Raw genomic sequence first — 24,060 nt, forward strand, 5'->3', positions numbered from 1 at the left:
ATAAAGTTTCTACATACAATGAGGTTTCTACAGACAGTATTTAGCCAAAAAATTCATTGACCCTCATTGCACAAAGTAGTTTAAAGACAGTTACAAAAGTAACCGTGGTCAATGGGGCAGAGTCCAGTTGGAAGCCTGTATCTAGTGGAGTGCCTCAAGGGTCAGTACTGGGGCCAGTATTATTCAATGTGATCAATGTGATCAGTGATTTGGATGAGGGAATAGAGTGCACTGTCAGTAAGTTTGCTGATGACACCAAGCCGGGAGGAGTGGCTGGCACACCAGAAGGCTGTGCTGCCATCCAGTGGGACCTGGACAGGCTGGAGGGCAGGGAAAAATTTAATGAAGTATAACAAGGGAAAATGTAGAGTCTTACATCTGGGTAGGAACAACCCTAGGTTCCAGTATAAGTTGTGGAACAACCTGTTAGAGAGCAGTGTAGGGGAAAGGGACCTGGGGGTCCTGGTGAACAGCAGGATGACCCATGAGCCAGCACTGTGCCCTTGTGGCCAGGAAGGCCAATGGCATCCTGGGGTGTATTAGAAGGGGGGTGGTTAGTAGGTTGAGAGAGGTTCTCCTTCCCCTCCACTCTGCCCTGGTGAGACCACACCTGGAATATTGTGTCCAGTTCTGGGCCCCTCAGTTCAAGAAGGACAGGGAATGGCTGGAGAGAGTCCAGCGCAGGGCAATGAAGATGATTAAGGGAGTGGAGCATCTCCCTTATGAGGGAAGGCTGAGGGAGCTGGGTCTCTTTAGCTTGGAGAAGAGAAGACTGAGGGGTGACCTTATTAATGTTTACCGATATATAAAGGGTGAGTGTCACAAGGATGGAGCCAGGCTCTTCTCAGTGACAAACAATGGTAGGACAAGGGGTAATGGGTACAAACTGTAAGACAAAAGGTTCTACTTAAATTTGAGAAGAAACTTCTTCTCAGTGAGGGTAACAGAGCACTGGAACAGGCTGCCCAGGAGAGTTGTGGAGTCTCCTTCTCTGGAGACATTCAAAACCCGCGTGGACACATTCCTGTGTAACCTCATCTAGGTGTTCCTGCTCCGGCAGGGGGATTGGACTAGATGATCTTTCGAGGTCCCTTCCAATCCCTAACATTCTGTGATTCTGTAACCACGCTGAAAAGGCCTTCTTTCAAGCATTTTTTTTTCATATCACTACAAAATGCACACACTTTGTTTCTTTACAATAAAAGAAGGAAATTACAGGATATTCTAGCATGCAAAGCTGAATAGTGATAAGTACAACTTTTTAAGAAGTTGGTCCAAATTTAAATAAAATTAGAAAAAAAAAAAAAGCTTTGTGTGACTGGTTACAAACTCGTCAGATTAGAAATACATTGATAATTTTACAGCATTTAATAATATTATGTGACACTACTAATAGTTTTTACATACATATACACACAAATATCTACTTATGTATGTATACATATCACACATGCTACTTTTTCTTGCTGCTGGATGAAAAAAGCTATGAAATGCGGAGGGGGAAGTAGGAAAAAATACTGAGTTCCTTGAAGCTGTCTCAGGCTTAAAAAGATAAAGAGCTGAACACAGTGTAGTTGATGGAATAAGTTTGAATTATTTTTTTTCCTGTGATGAATACTACACACAGAGACAAAAGTCTTTAAAAATAAAAAGAACAACTATTACTTATAAAGCATATTTGAAAGTTGCACAACAGTTCTCAAAACTATACAATATATGCAATCAAATCCTCAGGTTTTCTTCTAGGCCCATGACAACACACGCTAACTACACTCTAAAATGATTTAGTTTCCGTTTGGATTTTCTTGCCCAGAGCAGACAGTATTTTTTTCCCCTCTAGTGTCACTCCAGTCACAAAACAGGAGGCAAAAATGTACCAAGTTGCTATTTCTGTAATTTACTGAACCAGAGAGGAGCCCAATGTCATCCTCATGGCACTTGGACCTAAAGGAAGAAAGCCACACAGGTTTTTCCATAATACAAATGTAATTTTCCAGTACTTGTCACTGCCACTCCCTATCCTGAGAACTCCAGGTGCCACGCAGTAGTGCAAGAGCTCCCTGACGCGCCCCTGCCTTGATGCAACAGTCGTTTTGCGGTTACATTGGCAAATGATGATTTTTTTTGTGATGCAGTATGTATGGAATAAAATCCTGCACTACGTTGAGCAGAATGAGGGTTTTTTCTAGGTTTTGCCAATCATGCTTACAGCTTAAAATGTCAGCCTTTAGATTTTTCAACATTAAACAAAATAAATTCTATACCTTCTCCTAATGTAGTCTTCAGCCTTCTCTCCAAAGAGAACAGAATCAACTGAACCACAAAGTCATGCTACCTCCTGCAGTAGCTCCATCTGAAGGGGAAAAAACAAAACAAAGCACAAACCAAAACCACAACAAAAACCCTTCTAAAAACATGCATCCTGATGCAAACATTTGATTGTCTTCCTCGTGTGCTAGAAAAAAAATCCATATAACTAATTTACTCAAAGTTTTCATAAAGAATCCAGTGTTCTACTCACACTGAAACCAGCAAAGACCCTTACAGATACTGATCACTGGCTTTAAGTAGAATAGACCACTGTTCTCAATTTAGAAAAACAAATGACACTAGCCACACTAGTATACTACATGCTGGTTACCAGTCTTTCAAGTCTTTATAGATCAAAACTTCATTTTAAATAAATTAAGTTTGACTTTTTACCAGGTCATCTGCAGGCATCCAACTATAAAACATTGGTTTAAAAAATCTTCTGCCAAGACTCAGCAATAGTTATCTTCTATATCACTGAGTCTAGATTAATGACTTGTAATTCAGTCATCTACACAGGAAAGCTATTTTAATTGCATTACAAAATATATTAAGCTACTGTATCATACCTGCAAGTCTTACTACAATAATATTAACTGAAATTTTTCTAATGCTGAAAAAGAACATGAAAGTCAATAATGATCAAGCCATTTTTCCTGATTCTCACAATATTCTTGTATGCATGTCAGGATGTTGCAATCTGGATGGGTGGAAAAAAAGTCAAACCCATTAAAACAAAAATGGTTGTACGATCAGGTTCAGAGAGTAGTGGCTCATGGGTGGTGCTCTGCCCGGGGGCCAGCAATGAATTAACTATTGCAAGTGTCTATCCCATCCTGTTCAACTTCTTTTTCAGTGACATGGAGGTGACAAAGTGCATTCTCATCAACTTGCAGATGACAACAAATTGTGTGGATCAGTCAATACACTCACAGACAGGGAATCTGAAATTTCTGTCCCCAGTTTTGAGCCCCCAGGAAAAGGAAAGACGTTGATAAAGCAGAGCACATTCAGCAGAGAGCCACCAAGCTGATCAGGGGCTGGTGCACTAGCACTGCAGGGAGAAGCTAAGAGGATGAGCTTGCCCAACCCAGAAAAGAGACAGCTCCAGTGGAATTAGCAGCATGCCAATACCTACAAGCTTATAAAGAAAACACAGACAAGCTCTTCACACTGGTACATGGTGAGCCAACAAGAGATGATGGGCATAAGTTGAAACAAGGTAGGTTCAGACTGGATATAAGGAGAATCTTTTTTTCCAGTCAGGACAGGCAGGTAGTGGAAGAGGTGGCCCAGAGAGGTTAGACAGTCTCCATCTTCTGAAGTCTTCCAGATACAAGTGGATAAAGCCCAGCAGAACCTGGTCTGACATAATAGTTGTCTCTGCTTTGAATAAGGGCTTGAGCCTCCTGAGGTCACTTCCAACCTGAATTACCCTGGGATCAAGGATGTGATCCTATGATCTATTTCTTCAAGTTTAGCGAAGATACAAAGACATGGATAGTTGCCCTAGCAAAATGTCCAACGTTCTTAGTTTTCTTATTCATAGGCAGGCTTGTGCTCAGAGTATAGCATGTTTGAGTAATTTCTGCTAACAATAGTAAAAGGGATAATCAAAGAAGCGGCTGCTCTCCCCAGCTCTTTGCCTTGACCTCAGCCCCATACAAGTTAAAGATGTCTGCAGAATTGCTCTTTATTTTCAACAGCTGGACAGGCTGTCTGAAATAAATGGCAAGTCAGTCTCAAGGCATCATTCTCTAGACATAAAAGGCAGATCCATCCTTTTAAGCCAGTATCTCAAAAGAAAAAAAGATAAAGAAGCCAGTCCAAAAAATTTGCATCTGTGGGGAATTCATTCAGAATAGGCATATCACCAAGAATGCTGATAAAATTCTCATGTAAATTCACTGTGCAGTCTGAACAATACAAAAAAAGCATTTCCCTCCCTCTTCTTCCCTCAACTGGTGTTAGCTTTTAACCCATCATTAACCATGTAACCCCAAAAGACAAATAAACAGCTTTTAAAGTTTAGCATAAAGTAGTTCATGGTATATCTTGACATGCTATGATGCCATTAAAAGCTTCATATGCAGATAAAAAACTATGATATCAAACTCTCAAAAAAAAAAAAAAAGACATGTAAAAAAAAATGAAAAATTAAAACAAAAGATGCATTATTAATATAACCTCTCACTGGAGAATGCCAGAAAAAAAATCTACTTATTCAAGGACACAATCATACAAGTTAGAGATGTAAATTGGAAAACTACTCAATATACTATAAAGTCTTTCTTCCTCCTACCAAAGAAAATGTTATATATCATGTGTTACCCAATGTTTTATCCCTGCTAGCTAAAAGTAGATTAACTGTTTTCTTAGTGTATTTCCTGTCATCAAGGTGAGGATTCCCAATTCAAGAGTCATGGCTCAACAGCATCACAAACAAGTTTCAGAGGGTCATGATCATTCTGCTATGTTAAGTGGAAAGGGTTTACCTAGAGGGAAAAAATCTAGATAGTGACAAGATGAGAATGACATGCTGGCCTACAATTGTGCTTCCAGAAACCCACAGCATTTTCACAGAAAGTGATTTGTTTGGGACTAATACAGAAGTTACCAGAATTAAAAGTTATAATTTTCAAGTAGACAAGATGATGTTAGAGGGTTTCTCTAATGGAGAACAGGCCAAAGACAGCAATCCTGCTTTAAGGCTCATACGCTGAATATCACTTTTCACAATTCTACAAAATAGAAATTACCGTTTTTATAAACTTCAGCACATGAGGAATACAGAGCACTTGCTGACAGACCATTAAGTGCAGTACTGTGACTGGACAGTGTTAAAAGCCTATTTTATTGGTTAATTATCATGTCTTATCTACAGCATCTATTTTTTACTATTTCACGGAAAAAGAACGCATGCCTTATGTCAGCAGGATATAACAAACACCAGTACCATCCCATAGATCTTGCCAGTCAAAAATAACTCACACAAATAGCTCTGCATGGCTCATCTTCAGCTATTTCTCTTCCTGCATTCACTATCCCTATCCATTATTAATACTTTAACTCCCATTGGTTATGCAAAATACAACAATCAACTGCACTTGTGAAGTTTGGTGCCAGAAGTAAGAACACCAATCCCAGTTTTCTACTGAGAGTTAAACATGCAATGACAGTGAAAAATCTCTAGAAAGTCTGCCCATTTCCATCTATTAGAATTTAAATGCTAGAAAAGTATCACCTGATTCATGTTAAGCTCTTTCAGTTCTACTACTTCTAAAACACTGAATTTCCACATTTGTGCTGGAACATAATATAAGGCTGCAACTTACAACTCCCTAAGGGAATCATGTCAATTGGCATTTTAAAAATTAATTCAGTGACCTACAATAATACAAGTTTCTTATGCACAATATTTGTCAGTAGGCAACATGGGAAGCTCAGAATTCATTTAGAGAGCTGAAGCTTTACAAAGGCAAGCAGAAATATCTTTGAACTGCTTCCTCTAACTTGGTAAGTGTCTTATGGTGAATGTCTGTAATAAAAGACCAAGGAAAAAATGAAAAATGAAAGGGATCTTCATGCAGTATGTTAGTATTTAAAACAGAAAGGAAAAAGGAAAAAAAAAAAAAAATCCTGGCAGTATATGCCCATCCAGCTCCATTATTGACCCAGTACGAGCCTGAGGAAATTTTGCAAGTCTTCTGCAAACTATAGCGTAGTAGGTCTCATACATGCTTGCACAGCTCATTTTTAGTCACTATAAAGAAAATTTGCAACCATAAGCAGGTCTTTGAAGACAGAAGGCCCCACTTAAAAGGCTTAATATCCAATTACATCAGCACTCCCTCCTTCTGATCTTACATCTCACCGAAATGTCAGAGGCAGCACTTCACTGAATGGCTTTTGTAAATGAACCAAGCACAAAGACTTCCCTATAGTATAGCAGGGTTTGCTGTAGTACATACAAGTTATCTTTAGAGACTTCTTTAAAGTGATTCCCACTTTCTCATGAAGCACGTTATACTGTGCATGAGTTTGGTTTATCAATAATACAGTGTTAAAATGGGATGGAGTTACCAAAATTAGGGTTTAGCTATAAATGTAGATGAAAACAGAACACGCTCTAAGCAAGGATGAGATACTCATACAATTAGAATGCATTCAAATATTGGAATATCCAATATACTCAATATTCACAATGAAACCAAAAAATTAAAGTCACATGAAGACAGAAGCAGAGCAGTCACTACTGAAACTTTAAGGAAAAAAATTACAACTTTGACTTTCAAAATCATACTAATAGAGTTACTCTCAAACATTTCAATGACACAGGCAAGAACCAATGCTTCTTGTTACTAAAACATAATAGCTTACATCTGAACTATCTATGTTAAATGAAATACTTACAGAAGCAACCTGCAAGAAGTGATTATTATTCCATTAAAAGATAATACAGTATATATGGTCAACTTTCCTATTTTACCATAGAGCCCAAGGTGGCAAACAGTTCAGAAAATGCTTCATATGCAATTGCCATCTGTCCTTCAAGGATAGTCTTCATTTCCAAATAATACTAAAAATATTTGAAATTGTGCATAGGAATTATTTCCAACTCCCATTCAGCATTTATTAATTCTCTCTACTTATGACTAGGCACATATAACACTTTCTTCCTCCAGGAAGTTAGCACAAAGCTTCCCCACTCAAATGTTATTCTCCACTTTTTTTTCAGACTATACATGTATGTTTAAATCAAGGAGCCTTCATCATATCTCTGCATAACACCAATTTTCATTTGGTTAAATAAATAACATCTGATTGATATTCTGAAAACTAAGATTCCCAGTAACATTAAAATATTTGAATAAATTAGCTCAAATACAGTGAAATGGCCACAGAATAAAGAACTTAACTAAAAATCTAATGACATAGTAAGAAAAAAGAATACAAAGGGATTGATTTCCAATTTAAAATTAGTGCTTTTTTGTCTTTTTTGTTTGTTTGTTGTGTTTTGTTGTTGTTGGGTTTTTTTTAGTTTGTTCTCTAAATAATGGTCAGTTTCTGGCTGATACATGGAGAGTTGTATTTTGCAGCCTTACCTACAGCTCCAGCAGAATTACTGTCACTTCCTATAGAGTCACATCAATGTCAGCATCTTCAGAAATATACACCGATCCTTCTTGAGCAACTAGTCTGGAAAATCAGGATATGCTCAGGTGTAGCATCTCCCTGCATCACAGACTCATAAATAAGTGGCCTGTACTTCAATTACACTTGCTATTTTAATACTTCTGCTCTCAAACAAACATCACAGTGCTACCTAATACCAAACTGCAACTCACACAAGACTATGGGATCTTAATAACTAGAGATACTCAAAAAGCCTGGTTAAGGCGCTGTACAACCTGATCTAACATTAGCTCTTCTTTACATGGGTGTTTGGATCATAAAACTCCAAAGTCCATAACTCCACAGTTAGGAACTAAACTATTTTATGATTATCAGAGAAGTGAAGAAGCCAGACCCCTAAGAACGAGACAGGGAAAAACAGTAGTGCAGGAACTAAAGGCCACTAACAAGCCAAAACTAGTGTGACATTGCTGAATGGTAGGAAGAAAATCAGATAACTATCTGATATCTGTATGGGGAAAGCTGGAATCCACCTGAAGTAAAAACTAAATCTCACTTTTTTATTTCTGCTGAACCCATACCTACTACTGACTCAACCAGTTTCCAAACAGAACAGACTGGAAGCACAATTCTGGACTGAAATTCCAATAACACTGAAACCCCCAAAAGAGACACTTGTGAAATATTGCAAATGAAACCGCAAAAAAAGTGAAATAATTCCTTGAAGAATCTTTTACTCATTTTAAACTAATAATTCAGACTTATAATTAAGACACTTGGCAGATTTCATTATAATAGATCAGATACTAATTCAGTTCAGATATCCAAAGCTGAGGGGCAGAGGGTGAGGGGCAAGGAACTGACAAAAGATATGACTTCACACTTGGAAAAGCGTGATATGAGATATGGCAGGCTGCAGAAATCACTGGGGACAAACAGAAAATGCACAAATAAAGAAAAAAAAAAGAAAAAAACAACATACGTGCGCACACACAGAAATATTCTTACTTGGCTATAGAAGAAAATAAAAAATGGAATAATACAAAGTAAAAACTTAGGAGAACCCTCACAAAGGAAATACTGCTAGAAATGGCATGAGACAAGAAGCATACGGGATGTAGGGCCATGCACAGTATTTGCATGTACAAACAATGTACAACTGCAGGTGATGCAGACAAGAGCTGCCAACTCCGAGTAAGGAGAAAACAGTCACATCTAGCAAGTATACATACATACAGTGCATCAAAAACAGACACAGCACTGCAAATCTGCTTTGAGCTTATGCCTGCAAGATCCAACCTGGAAACAGATACTCTTAGAAATAAAAGAAAGCTCTTGTGAATTTAGACAATCTCAGGTAGTGTTATTTCTGGAAAATGCTTTAAAAACATAACTAAAATCAAAGCATTGATATAGAAGACAACTAAAATGAAGAGCTCTGAACAAAGAATTAATGTAGGAATTCCAATAAACTTGGAAGAATTCCCCCAAAGAATTATAAGACTCCAAATTATGGTGGCTAAACTAGAACTTGGTAAGTTGGTTTTTTGTTTGTTTGTTTTTTACTGACATGATGAATCACAGAATCACAGAATGTTAGGGACTGGAAGGGACCTCAGAAGATCATCTAGTCCAATCCAGGAACACAGATAATATGAGCTTTTAGAAATTCTAAAGCTTTAAATTTTCTTCAGTAAATACCAATACAGAAAAATAAAACAGTAAAAAATTGTGTTGATATATTAAGATACTAGTGACCCTTTATTTTTGAAACATGTGCTCTCAAAACTATCATTATACCTTCTGCTGCTTCCATCTTTGGAAGAGAAAGGCAAATTTGGATGAAAGGTATCAAGATGAGTTGATAACCTGCTGGAAAGCAGCACTGCAGAAAGGGACCTGAGAGTCCTGGTGGACAACAGGTTGACCGTGAGCCAACAATGTGCCCTTGTGGCCAAGAAGGCCAACACTATGCTGGGGTGCATTAGAAAAAGTGTGACCAGCAAGTCAAGGGAGGTTCTCCTCCCCTTCTACTCTGCCCTGGTGAGGGCACATCTGGAGTACTGCATCCAGTTCTGGGGTCCCCAGTTTAAGAAGAACAAGAAATTACTGGAAAGAGTCCAGTGGCAGGCTACAAACATGATTAGGGGGCTGGAGCATCTTTCTTATGAGGAAAGACTAAGAGAGCTGGATCTGTTCAGCCGGGAGAAGCAAAGGCTGAGAGAGGATCTTACCAATGCTTACAAATATCTGAAAGGTGGGTGGAAAGAGGAATGGGACAAGATTCTTTTCAGTGGTGCCCAATGACAGGATGCGGGGCAACAGGCATAGGAGGTTCCATCTAAATACAAAGAAAAATGGCTTTACCTTGAGGGTGCCAGAGCCCTGGAACAGGCTGCCCAGAGAGGTTGTGGACTCTCCTTCTCTGGAGACATTCAAAACCCACCTGGACACATTCCTGTGAGATCTACACTAGGTGAACCTGCTTTAGCAGGTGAGTTGGACTAGATGATCTCCAGAGGCCCCTTCCAACCACAACCATTCTCTGATTCTGTGAGTTGAGTATGAGAAGCTTCAGGAAAATTCTGTCTTTCCAGGAGATCAATATAGTATTTCTAGCAATGTATAGCATGCAAGCAAGACTATAGACTGCAACCTGTACTTCCAGAGTCCATCTCATTAAACCTAGGCTGGGCTGTCCTGATGCATGCCCATGCCCTGGGAAATGGAGAGCTGAGACCAGCCTAAGCAATGCATCACAACAGCTGCAGCACAGACTGTCCTGCCTTCTTGCAGATCAGACTCACAGCCCAGCACAAGGAGTCATCATGGTACAAGGAAAAAGGATGTCGGGAAAGGAAGAAAATGCTGCAGGATTTTTTATAAGGAACCAGTAGTAAAATGAGAAAGGTTCTTCCTTCTGTACGTCAGGTGCCAGAGACAAAACTATTTATCTCTCCACAGAAACAAAGCACTGGCTGGAAAAAGGCAAGAACTGGAAGCCCCTGCTGAAAACAGAGATTTATCATAGAAGGAAAAAAAGGTGGATTGGCTTGAGAGGATGATAGGGAGGTGGATTTTGTGGAGTATGAGATAAAAAGGTAATTGTGAGGAAAACGAAAAACAGTAGATTGGTTTAAGAGCAAAACACCCATAAACAAGGCAGGAGATCTAGTTCAAATTTGCTGAAGTTTTGATGGGTGTTTCAGGAAAGCCTCATGAGTTGGACCTCACAGGAAGGAAATGGACTCCACAGGAAAGCGGGAGAGTATCTAATTCATGGATCTTGAGCAGGTTTAATTATGTGCAATGAGATTTTCAGTACACTAGTTTCAGGCGCTATTGAGCCAAATGTGGATATTCCCAGGAAGATTAACTGACAGAAATTAAATACCAAGGAAAGTTATATACCACCAAGATTAGATCAATTTTCAGAAGATATATTCTGGATATAAGCACTACAACAGAAATAATCAAATCCGTTGTCATTTCCAAATGATCCACTGGCAACCCCAATAATTCTATGATTCTAGATATCTCTCTGTTAATATGTCAACTCCAGTAGCACTGTGTAACCATTTAATATCATACTGATTTCTCAACAAAGGACTTTGGTTTTTAACCTTCATTTATTCTATCAACTCAGATTAATAATGTGATTTCACTTTTCCCTCTTGTTTGCTCTGTGCATTATATGATAGTGTACTATTCTACAAGTTTTATTTCAAGACATAAAGATACTGCCAAATAAAAGGTTATAAGTTTGACAGTTTTGAAGACTAATTTGCATAAAAGTAGGAAAAAGAATAGCATCACCTCAAATCTCACCAATCTGGATATTCTCTTCCAACAAGAGTTTATTTTTAATTTCATTTGGTGATTCTTATCATTGACTTTTTTCCTATAGAACTGAAAGACTGTAGATGAGTAAAGATACTGCATACGATGTTTGGTACTGTGGACTTTCAACTATTTTCCAACTGAAATGCATTTATTCCAGGTTTATCAAACATTCCAATGTACACGTATGGAAGCTGAACCTTCCATCATTCTCAGAGCTCAAATTCTTGGAGACATTGTAAATCCTGGTTCACATACAGGTAGCAGCCATCTGAATCAAAGAATTACACCTCATTTCAGTGCCATCATATAAAGGTGTCACATGATGAAAGAAATAATGCGGCTACATTTACAGGTGGGTTCCTTTGAATAATGTGTTTAGAAGCACATTTGAGCCACTGCATAACGGTGTCTGTCCTCCTTTGTAAATCCACCTATCAAGCACTGGTTGGTGGAGCAGAGCCAACATCATCATACATATCAAATTAGATGGCATGGCAATAAAAATGCTCTGGAAAAGCTTAAAGTGTCAGCACAGCAGTAGAAAAGTACTGAGAAGACCAGATTTGAATATCTAAAGTATTCAGCAAACACTCCCAAATCTATGCAAAATATTAGCCTGGCATTCACCCAGGCAGAATTCTTTGGTGAATTTGGTAATTTCTCTGGGGCACAAACTTCATCTTCTGAATTTCTGTAACACACTACATGCCTTACAGTAAACTGTAAAAAATTACCCTATTCTTCAGATGTTTATTTCTTCAGCAGTTATTGCTTATCTCCAGAAAATTCATTACATACACATAGAGATATATTTCTGATACCGTCCTAAAAATTTGTGTAGTAGAGTTCTTTAGCCACAGGTATCTCGAGCAATTTTAAAAGCTATCAGGAAGGACGTTCTTCTCCAAGAAAATCCAAATTATAGCACATGTTTTCTAGCACTTACAGGAAAAACAATGGGCAGGTAGCTATAACTAGGTAGCTAAAATATCATAAGATGACAACTGCTTTCTTTACTTCAGAGTAAATACACAATTTCAGTTGCACATGTATATAGTAACAAACCACTTAAATGAAAAATTCACCTGAAAAAAAAACTAGATGGATAGGGTGTTTCTTCCAGACAGCAACACAGCTTTGACACAAAATTATACTATGATTGGGAAATAATATCTACAGAAAAACGTTTTATTTATCCTCAAGAAGGATACACATTATTTCACGTCAACTGAAGAAGTTTCTAGTAAATAGTTTTAAAGAAAATAAGTGCCTTGAAATCCTCCAGGATAAATCTGTCTCTGATGAGGAATGATCCAACTTCATTAAACTTTACACAGTGTATTCTTCACTGCAAAAAGAACATAGAGAAAGAAAAGAGAAAAGAAAAAAAAAGAGTGTGCATGAGGGAGAGGAGGGCAAGGAGAGACTGAAGGTTTCCTAATTATGAACCAGAATGTAATTCCAAACCTAAACTAAGTCAAAATAACACAGCAAAGTATTCCTTATTCTGCCAGCAGAGGTAGTTTCTTTCGTCTTTTACTTGTTATATCCGTATCATGAAAATGCTAAAACAGCAGCTGCTTTTCACAGGGTGGAAGTGAAATTAAGCAGACTTGCTTGGCAGCTTAACTGCTGATTAGAAAAAACTGCTTCAGTTCGTAAAAGATTTTGCTCTGCGTCTTAGTGAATCAGCCTCATTCCAAATTTCACTAAGGCCCTTGCTGGCACATAGCTGATAAGCAATCACCACTTAATTATTTTTTTTGTCCCATAAAGCGTTTTTTGTTATGGTACTTAGGAGCACACGAGACTGCTAACTTATGCAATATTCACCTCAGTACTTAATGCAAGCTAAAAATAAGCTACAAGTATATTTTGATAGTACGGTGTACTGTTAGAATAGACATGTAGCCACAGCAGGCAAAAGATATGTTAGCAGAAATGTTTCTGTCAATTAAAATACAAATGGTAAAAAGATTATAGACACTGTTTTAATTCAGAAGGTATCCTTCCACACCTACACGCAAATCTACAACTATAAAAAGCCTTTTTTTTTAAAATATGCAATATATGAAACATGTATCTGCTTTCATATAGAGACTCCAGATTCCATTTATTATACTTTAAACCAAAATGTGTCTTATTTAGCAGGAAATCAATTCCTGCCCTTAATTCAATCAGAGTATGAGTTGTCTGCCTAGAAAGCAATACATCAACTGTAAATTTATGGCTCAATATGGATACCAGCCCACAGCTAAAAATTTGCAGATCTGTATAACCAAGCACATTAAACAGTCCTCCTGGGTAACGTATAACCAGAAGTAACTCTCATAATTCAGCACACACTATGGGAAGAGCTATTACGACCACGTCTGTTCACCTTTTCGGGTCCAATCCATTTTCAAAGAAGCTGTGCATATTGTCAACATAATGAATGAAATCACAAGACTCCTCATAAATTTTCACACTCCTAAGGGGTTTCTTCACCTTCATGTGAAATCTGAGTACTGTATGCTTAAAGTGGTGTGTTGGGTTTTGTTGGGTTTTTTTAAATTAAATTATGCATTTTGATGAATATGCCCTTTTATTGGCAACATCAGCATTCTGTAAAATGCCTGAAAGTGAAAGCATTCAGCAATATTATAGCTGCGTTTTCTTAGATTAGTCCTGTTTTACTGTATAATCCCTTCAAACCGCACTGGTTTTCATTACAGTAGAAGTTCTTCCCATATATCTTCCATCACGCCTTAGAGATTCTACTATTTATTTTAGTACGAAGAACATTATAAAAATAAAATATTTTTTAAATGTACCATGAAATTCCTTAAGGAAAAGGTTTTTATGTCATTCTAAGAAAATAATCTCTGAATTCTAGTAATAGAGAAAAAGCATCACTTCGTTGTAAAGACAGGATAAGAATATCACATGTCTTCTGTTCTGTCAAATGTAGTAACAGAGAATGTATTTTCTTCTTTGTAAAGCAAATGTTCCCTAGAATAATCCTTTTATAGAAGGAAGCTTTGCTGGGTTATTTTTATAACTGAACTAGAAAGCAACCAAGTGAGTACGTCAGTGTTGGTCAGAGTTTGGTATATTTAGTGAAACAAACTCTTTGTTCCTATTGTACAGCAGCCTTCAATATTGTGATGACATTCTTTCATCAGTAAAACGAAAATATTTAAGAGGCTGCGAATTTCTAAAGTTAAACTGGTAACTGTAAAAAAAGAATCCATTGTGCAATGAAAAGTACAAAACCAGATTTACTTAGGTTTAAAGAGTATCACTTTCTTCAATACACCTTGCTCCTCTCCCGGAACCATTACAGTTTCCACTAAATTTAACAGACAGCAGAAATGTATTGCAGCCAGATTTTGCAAAGAAATAAAAGTATAAGATAGATTATGAATCATTAGTATAAGAAATAAAAAAAGAACAGTACAAGTGTGGAGTTCTTGAGTTTTTTGTTGTGTCATTTAGGAAAAAGTATTTTTTGTATGATTCATAATAAACTTTGAAGTTCGACAGCAGAATTTTAAACCATCACAAAAAAACGTACATAAAACCTACACATCTGGCTACAGGCACATTTCTCACTATAATACAGCAGTGAAGCTTTATTTTGAAAGTACATGAACCTTTCTCCTGCTTTCTTATTTTGTACAGATTTCACAATGATGGTCTCCACAGATGCAACTTGGGAGTATAAAAAATGGCAGAAGTAACTAAATATCAAATAAAAATACCTCATCCTAAGAACACCATCACTAAATAATTGAGAATATGAAGAAAAATTATCACAGCATTCATTTTCTTCTTCCAGAACTACTTCTTCAAATACATCTTGATGTCACTGAGATAAAAATTTAATACTAGATACAAACCACGTAGCTTGGAGCTAATGATAATGGAAGACACAATGTTAAAGTCAAAACTCAACATCTGGTTTATGGGTACCTCCCAACAGTACCCAAAACACAGAAACTGGAGATCATATTTGAGTATCTCTCATTTTGGTACAATATCTGTGCAAAGGAAGGTGAAGGCTGAGCAAGAAATACACATTCTTCACATAACTGGCAACTTCTTATGTTTGAGAAGGTGAATCTGGAGAGATTCTTCAATTCTAACTAAAACTCTGAAGAATATGCTCAGACTCCCACACATCCCAACCTGAATCCTACACAAAGAGCTACTGAGATATGCAACACCAGCACCATTTTCAGCTAAATCTGAAATCCAAATTTGAAACCTAATACTCAGATGCACAGATTTGTGATATTCCCTGGATGAAGAACAGAAAATAACCTGCTAATTTTTTGCATTTTTTTGCCACAGAAAATTGAGGTAACATTTAGCAGTTTAAGGATCCGCTGTCCCGGAATTTGTTTAGTTTTTAAAATATGCTGGACAGATTCAGGGACTATATTAACAGAAATAAGAACATCCAACGGTTGTCAATACACAGGAACTACAGGGGAATTGACCACAGATAGGGAAACTACAGGACACTTGTCACCTCCTTTTGACAGTTTTGGAAAGAGATGCTGAAGTACATGTTTTCTTTGTCCGAGATTTCCAATAAGGAGCCTTAGATTTCATTGGGTATATAACCTCCACATCCCATATTCTGACTGTCCGTCTTATTTTTGCAATTGTCGTGCCAGAAAATTAATTTACAAATCTGTGCTTTCAAAGATCTCCCAGCCACCCTTCTACCAGAGCCCTCATCAAAGATTTACTTTGGCTCAGAGTAAATTTGGGGTAGGCCAGCTTTCACGTATTTGCTGTTAGTTGAAGATCCAGATCCTTTTAAACCTTCCATGCTTAACAAGAATAAAAATTATTTTGTTTTAAAAATGCTATGAATTTGTACTTTAATTTTAGAATCTCATTCTAGTGCAGAATAAAATGAAAAACAAACTTTTTTCTACATGTTTAATGCTATTTCTTGATAATATTGCTTTTTCAAGTAATATCTCTGTCAAGTACTTTCAAGATGCATACAACACAATGTACTTCCAACCATTTACCACATTTAATGGAATACAAGCCTTATGTGATACTGATGTCTCCTTAAATTCATATCAGTAATTTCATGAAGTTTTTCAAATTACTTACATCAATTTACATTAAATTCATCATTCCTTATGCTCACTTCACAGGTCTATACTGCGCTTCCCAACAGAGTAACCTTTTAAGGTTTAGCTTAAAAATCTCAGAGATTATTATTGCTTGCTATTTTCAGTAAAACTTATCGAATAGGAAAGATTTATAATATGGTGCTTGGTACAAACAGGTTGGTTATTAATGAGGACAGGTAGCTTGGGAAAGGAAGGGAACAGAAAGAAATGAGAGAAGAAGAAATTGAAAGGCATTATCTGCTCTGACAGATTCAGAGATAATTGATTATCTTAATAACCTCACTTCTGAGACTGTTCTATACACCCTGTTAAATGTAGGTATCAATAAATGAACTAAGGGCCTGAAGTTCCCATTTCAGTCAATACCATCAATGGAGCCGGTATTTTGATGTCCCACTTCTCATGCATCTATTTGAGTAGAGCCAAATCTCTCTCTGTCTGTTATATACCCAGTGTTAATGCAGTATATTACTATTCAAAGATGAAGTCTGGAACTGTACAGTGGCTGACCCCCTGCACAAAACATTGTATGCTGTTTCAAAGTGCAAGAGGCTGAACAATAAGTATTTACTTAAATATATATGTATTTAGAACAACAATATTCTTTCAATTCATCACTGGTGTGAAAACTTCAGGATCCTCTTAAACCCTCCCCATTAAATACAGCTGGAAAATACTCTTAGATCAATGTGGTGAGAATCCAATTAAATCAAGTTACTGAACTGTATCCATAAACAGTGGTTTTAATTCTGTCAACTTACTGTCACTAATGCCATCCATAAATTTTGTCATGTTCACAAAGAAACCATGAAAAAGTCACAGTTTCGCTACATAGTAAGCTATGCTCTCTTGTGTGACTTTAATAGGCTCTCTTAGAGTAACAGCAGCCAGCCAATTTAAAATTTTCAGGCTTCATTTTGTCAGCATCTGTGATCCAAGGGGTCATTCATTAAATTATGACCTTTTTTCTTCTGTGTGGTTTAAGAGAAATAGAGGAAGGGAAAAAAAGAGAACAAAGTAAGTATTAATGTAAATACAAGAACAGTAAGGAAGACCGCCAATATTATTTAATTACCTGCATGCATAACTCATTAATAGATGCTTTATCACAACAGGATGAAAATTTGACTGTAACATTGAAGACCCTTATGGGTCAGATGTTACAATCTCACAAAAGGAGGCTCCAAGATATGTACAGTGAAGAGTAAGAGATGTCACCCTGAAATTTAAGATGTAACATGGAAACTATCTTTTCTGAGCATCAGTAAATGGAATGTAAATAGTCCTTAAAATTGTATGGTATAATTTATGGACAGCAGTGAAAAATTCATATAGAAATATGTTTTTAATCCAAGTTAAAATCCATGGCGTTTATTTGACCCATCGTTCAAAACAAGATGCCTAAGGATAATTGATAAAAACTCATTGCTGATAGTGCTCATTTTTCTCCATTGACTACAGAGAAGTTCTGGTGAGTAGGCTTGATTTATGATATCTAACTATTAAAACAATAGAGATAATTGGAGTAAGTTTAATGTAGAAACCTCCCTCGAGGCAACAAAGAAATCCAAGTGGAGTTTCTTGAACAATGATGCTCTTGTCCAAAATCAGCATCCTCAGGCATGACAAAATATAAATAATAATAAAATACTAGTCTAGAGGCTTCAGCCTTAAAGCTTCATCAGAGACTCTTCAAATGAAAAAAATAAAAACAAACAAACAAAACTGCTATGAAGCAAGAAAGTATATTTGCTTGCTGGCCAAACTTCAACAAATTAAGTAGTCTGTTGAAAGCACTGGGGAAAAAAAAAAAAAAAGAAGTACAAATGTAAACTGTTTATCTGAAAGGAAGTCTGCAATGATGAAATAAAACCAAACAAAACCAAATCAGAAATAAAATGAAGATGTCACAGCTCCTTCTCTAGAATCTCTACTGAATAGAGACGCCACCAGAACACAGGTAGGATCAACAACACAACAATCTCACAAAGTGTTGATCATATAACTTTGGTGTCCATCACAGGCCTGTTCTCAGCTTCCTTGTTTTCTTTCTGATGTTTCTAGATCCGTTTATTAGGGCTGGCTGAAAGTGGCATGATCGACTTCCCAAGATTTACACACTCAAATGCAGCAGGGTTTGAGAACAGTTCATTGTCAAGTAGGACACCATCTGTGGCTTGGGTAGGACCTTGGATACAGATGCAACCTAAGCACCAAAAACTATTAACTGGCAACAAAGCTAAATATATGTCTCTTTAGAATCCCTCTATATGTCTCGTAATCACATTGCTTGCAGTGCTACAAATACTGTTCAGCTTTTTAGTATCCTCCTGAATGTAACAATGCAAAGACAGAAAACAGCTTTAGGAAGATATCTCATTTGCCTGCAAATACACGTCAGAATGTGTTCTGTTTGTTTTTGTGGTTTTGTTTTGTTTATTTTAAATGGGCCCTAAATTGAAAACACCTTCACATACATCTGCTATTCATCACTAAGACGCTGAATAGCGTCTGACTAGAAGCTCACCACACTATGGGGAGGACCTTCAGCTGCTGCATGCACACACTATACAATCTGATGAACAGGGATTTTGTTTTCAAATACAACACTGTGTCATTCTAGGATCTAAAAAAAATTTATATACAACATAGACTATAAACACATCTATAAATCAACACATTAAAAGACTGTAAATACAATTTTTTAATCTTTGGGGTTTTTTTTTAATATAAACTGTAAATTAAACATATTTAACATTGTCCCTTTTACATTTTTTTTTTAAGTCTTCTGATTTTCTGAACTGGTTTAAAATATATATTGGATTTAGGCCCTAAGGAGAAAAAGTTGAGAGTAATCTTCTGGGCTGTGGGCTGGAAGAGCAAGAAGGGGATTACAGTCTCTCTCCTCACAGGCAATATGAACCTCATACACTCTAAGGAATTACAACAACAGGGATTCCAAATCCTTTCATAGTCAGGGTTCTCAGCAGCACCAACCATTGCTTTTGTTCCAAATCACCCAGGGAAAGGAGAAAATGTCTGACTTTCATAAGAAGCATACACATTTAAGAATGTTTGCAATGGGTGTGAGTGATATGCTGCCATTATTCTGCTACTGTATGTCAACTGTTTCAAAGTATGACCTCTGTGTGTCCACAATTAATATTTCCCAAATGGATTAAGCAACCTGAAATTAGTCTGCAAACATTACATACACATAATAAGCATTATTAAACTATTAGGCAAGCCTCTTATTTGCCAGCATGTATAGCATAGATACTTTTTTAAATTATAATCTTGGCTATTTACATCCATTAATAATTTTGCTATTACAGTTCACATATTTATAGAGGGGCTAATTTTATTCCTAAATTAAAGATCATTTTGAGTATCAGCTATTCACAGTAGTCAACATTTGTTCACCTTTGTACTTGGATCAAACTTCTGTAGCAATCTCCAAAATCAGCTTATTCTTAGAAAACACATGGGAGACCTATCAGGAATACATGAATACAGGAATCATGAACCTCTTCTGTTCAAAGTGCACATCTGAAAAATGGTTCTTCATGAGATAACAAAAATTTTACAACTTTCATGTTCATGTAGATGAAGCTCATGATTAAAGCAGTATTGATGTGTTTTATTTGTTCACTTTGTCAACTGCAAGTATGAGACAAAGAGAAAAATAGTGAATTTTACTGAGCTCATTCCAGTATCAGCCACATTACTATTAATATATCCTAAAGCTGGAATATAACAGATAGATTGGAGATATCAAAATAGATTGTTTCTAGCCTGAAGTAACACTTGTGCTAATAAGACCAAATGCTCGTACACATTGTCTGAACACCAGGGGCCAACATGTTTGCTAGCCCTGCCGCTACCATCTACAGAATGTACTTGCTGCGACATAATACCGCGTGAGCTTCAGCAAACAGTACACAGCTGCACACAAGAACTGAAACAAGACACACAGTGGAGCTAAATGTAGTTGCTAGCAGAAATTTCTAGAATAGCCCAGGAGGGCTTTTACAAATCAGGACATGAAGAGTCCCTTCAAATTTAAATTTCCCTTGGCGGTTAACTGCTGCTGCATTAGCAAATCTTGTGAATGAAAACCCTTGCTGAGCTGCCGTGCATATAGTTATAACACTGCTGAAATCCTAGACACAACTATTCGAGTCTTTGCAACTCAATATTTCCAAATGCATCAATTCATTCACATACAGACAAGGGAACTATATTCTGTTATGCCTGATCACTAACCACAGGTAAAAGCTGATTAAAACATACATAAAAATAAACACACAGACAAAACCGAAGTGTTATAAAGGAGAAAAGTGGAAACTATTTAGAATTAGACAGCTGGAATAACAATGGCAGATTTTAGAAAAGTGGGAGACAACAGCTAGTCAGCTGCTGCCCGCAGCCCTCCAGTTTTAAGGTAACACAACACAGAATCAACCATCACACTGCCTAATACAGAAACCTAAACCCACTTTGTTTTCACAAACTCTGTAATCTCTTCAACATCAGCAATGGCCACAGGATTACAAATGAGAATTTACTAGAAGAACTGGAAGGCCATCTACTCACTAAGAAAGATGAGCACTGAGATAATGCCTCAAAAAGGACAGATGAAAGGGGAAAAGAAGAAGCAGCAGCATTCTAAATGAACGCGCCCAGCTGCTTCAGTTATAAAAACCAAAAAGCATCTAGACAAAGTTTCAGATATTAAGATGCACTTTGGATATTAAGTTGCAATTTTTTTTTCCCTAAATTTAGGTTCAGACATTCAGAGATACCTCGTTTTGTGAAATCAAGTTTAAGTTAACACATTTTCAAAACGTCATAAATTTCTCCCAGTAAAGACAAATCCTAATATCATACCCTCTCATCACCATCAGTTTTAAAACATAAGGACCGAGGTGCCCTCTCAATTAAGCCGTAGTGCTGCAGTCCTGCTGATGCACAAAAAGCACCACCTGACCACATCAGGTTTCATGCAGTAAGGGTGACAAGTCAGCTTATTTAAAAATATCTAGTGAACATTCAGTATTACAGTCCAGATATCATAGGATAAAGTTCAAACATATCTTAAAAGGTCACAAGAGGCCCATGAAAGATTATTGTTCTTACAATTTCCTGGCTTCACAAGGTATTTTAAGCATGTCACAATAAACACACATCAACTATACCAACAGTCATCTTCAATTCTCAAAGGTGTGCATGCTGTTCCTATGAAGTAGTGGTTAAATTGACCTAGAACAATATATATTCTTCACAAGTTTTACAAAGAAATCACAGCTCAGAGTGAGGAAAATGTAGTTAACCACAAAGTCAGCATTTCACGTTCTATGGAAACTATTCCTATTTTAATCAGAGATCTGAAACCACCTCATCATAAGCTGTTTGGAACAATGAAGCTAAGTTTTTAATTCTGTCTCATGGATTCCGCTAAGCTATTTTCAATTAAGGATACGGAACATAATTTGTAATTAAGTTTTCCCCTTTAATGTTAAACAGATAAGCCTCTGAACTCAAGGAAAGTGCAAACTAATACAAATCTGCTGCAGAAAAAATACTACTGTCAGTGTCCTATAGGACTGAGGAACACACTATGCATGATCACGCATTTAAATATCTTTCAACAGCATCTTTTTACTAAGGTCAAACTCAGCACCGGTTTAAAAATAGACTGTTCTGAGGGCAAAGGGGGTCTTACGCAGACACAAACATCACAGCAGGCCTTCTGGGTGCACAGGATGCTGTTATCTTTTGCTTGCTGACAATATACTTCCCTTTATGTGGCAAGACCACACTTTCATTACAGTTGCCCTAGTTCTTGAAACATCAAAGTTATTGTTCTGAGAATGCTACTCATTTGTCCCTTAAAGCAAACATATAAACCAACACATAACACAAGAAATACGCTCACTGGGTATCTCTTTTTTGCCTTAAGATATACACTATTATTTACAGAAAAACTAAATGGCATTATGCTATGGATCTTGGTTTTAAGTGAACTATAATTTTATTTCTTTTACTTCTACTTTTTTCCATAGGCCAAATTTCTGGTTATATACTACTTTTTTTTTTTTACATTTCACAAAGGTAGCCATGAAAGAAGACACCTACCCTACCAGGGAAAATCTGAGCTGAGTGGCTAGAGTAGCAGGCTAGATCACTGGCAGAGAAGACAGGTGAAGTTCAAATTAAATTAAGTTCTATTTATGAAAAACATAAAATATTATTGTGGTTTCTTCTTACATCAAGTCACTAAATTGTAGCCATGACACTAAAATTTGTTGATAATCCCTCTCCTTGCTTTCAGTTTTCTATCACATTATTTTTTTTGCCTTAATTTTGGGTGTCTTTCATACTTCATTCCTCACACATTTCTCTCCAATTTACAGTCCAAATGTTGGCTCTGTCTGTTATGAATGAATCTGGTGAGACTTAATTGAAAATGTAACAAGTGAGCAAACAATTACTTGTGTACTTTTCCAGGCTTCTCTTCTCACTTGGGAATTGCTCTCCACATACATTTGCAAAACAGTTCCCTTTACTATGGTATGTTAAACATCACCCAATGTTCGGCCATCTCGATGTATTAATATACTGCCCCCCATCCCACTGACTGGTTCACCACATGCATATCCCTGAACCTGCTCATTGTTTTTCCTTCAGAGAATATACAATGCAGTTATAAAGCCCAAATGGAATCTTACCATTCTCTATACATTCTGATATTTAACACAACAGGGTTCCAATACACAACTGGGTCTGTTAGAAGCCACAAGACAAATATCACAACCACATCTACAGAATAAAGAGGATTTTAGAAACTCCACTTCTGTGCTATAAAACAAATCCAAACCACAATAATGCATATTGTAAATGCTAACTGGTAATGCCGACTTCTAACTTCAGAAGGGTACAGCAATTATGTCTCATATCTTAAAAGTTCCATTGCTGAAATTCCATTTGATGTAGACAAACAGAATAATTCAGGTTGGAATTGACCTCTGGGAGTCACCTTCTTCAACTACTGGACAAAACAGATGCATCTTCAAAGGTAGATCAAGATGCGCAGGCTTTTGTTAGACAAGTTTTGAATACCTCCAAGGATGATGGTTTCATAGTCTCTCTGGCTGATGACTTAGCCATTCTAATTGTGCACCTTTTGTTTCCTTATACCTGGTCAGAATGCCCTTTGCTGCGATTGTGACTATTGTCTCTCATTCCTTTGCCGCACACCTCTGAGAAGACTTTGACTCCATTTCTCTGTAGCTAATCAACGGACAGTTAACAACAACAGTAAGGTTCCCTCTCAGCTGAACAAATATATGTGCATGTATTTAAAGCTAAGTTTTCTTCAATTATACTTTCCAGAAGCAGTTGATTGCACATAAAAAACTAATGTTACATTTATGCATACAGCCTAATATAATTTCCCTAGAAAATACAGTCATGATAAGGTTAATTATAATTTTAAACCTGATAATTTGCCATTCCCTTGTTTTTGCCTTTGCTAACAGCCTGAAAAAAAAACAGCAAACAAGGCCAAGACTCTGCTTATTACATGCAAAAATATTCATGTCCACAATATACTCAGCACAGGTCAAGA

The 24,060-nt window shown here is 36.9% G+C and overlaps 1 protein-coding gene across 15 annotated transcripts in view; it reads right to left on the bottom strand.

Annotated features, from left to right (window-relative positions):
- Positions 1-24,060, bottom strand: part of IMMP2L (inner mitochondrial membrane peptidase subunit 2) — a 461,654-nt gene that overhangs the window by 410,798 nt on the left and 26,796 nt on the right. Inside the window, exon 4 of one of the 15 annotated variants that reach the window (XM_065048722.1) lies at positions 1-12,637. This exon is cut by the window's left edge and continues 16,982 nt beyond it. The exons of the other annotated variants lie outside the window; for them this stretch is intronic. Within the exon in view, the coding sequence (XP_064904794.1) occupies positions 12,619-12,637 (19 nt within the window). The 3' untranslated portion in view covers positions 1-12,618. The remainder of the gene's footprint in view (positions 12,638-24,060) is intronic. 15 annotated transcript variants of the gene reach the window in all.

The sequence above is a fragment of the Columba livia genome, chromosome 1 (genome assembly GCF_036013475.1).
Source record: "Columba livia isolate bColLiv1 breed racing homer chromosome 1, bColLiv1.pat.W.v2, whole genome shotgun sequence".
NCBI lineage: Eukaryota > Metazoa > Chordata > Aves > Columbiformes > Columbidae > Columba > Columba livia.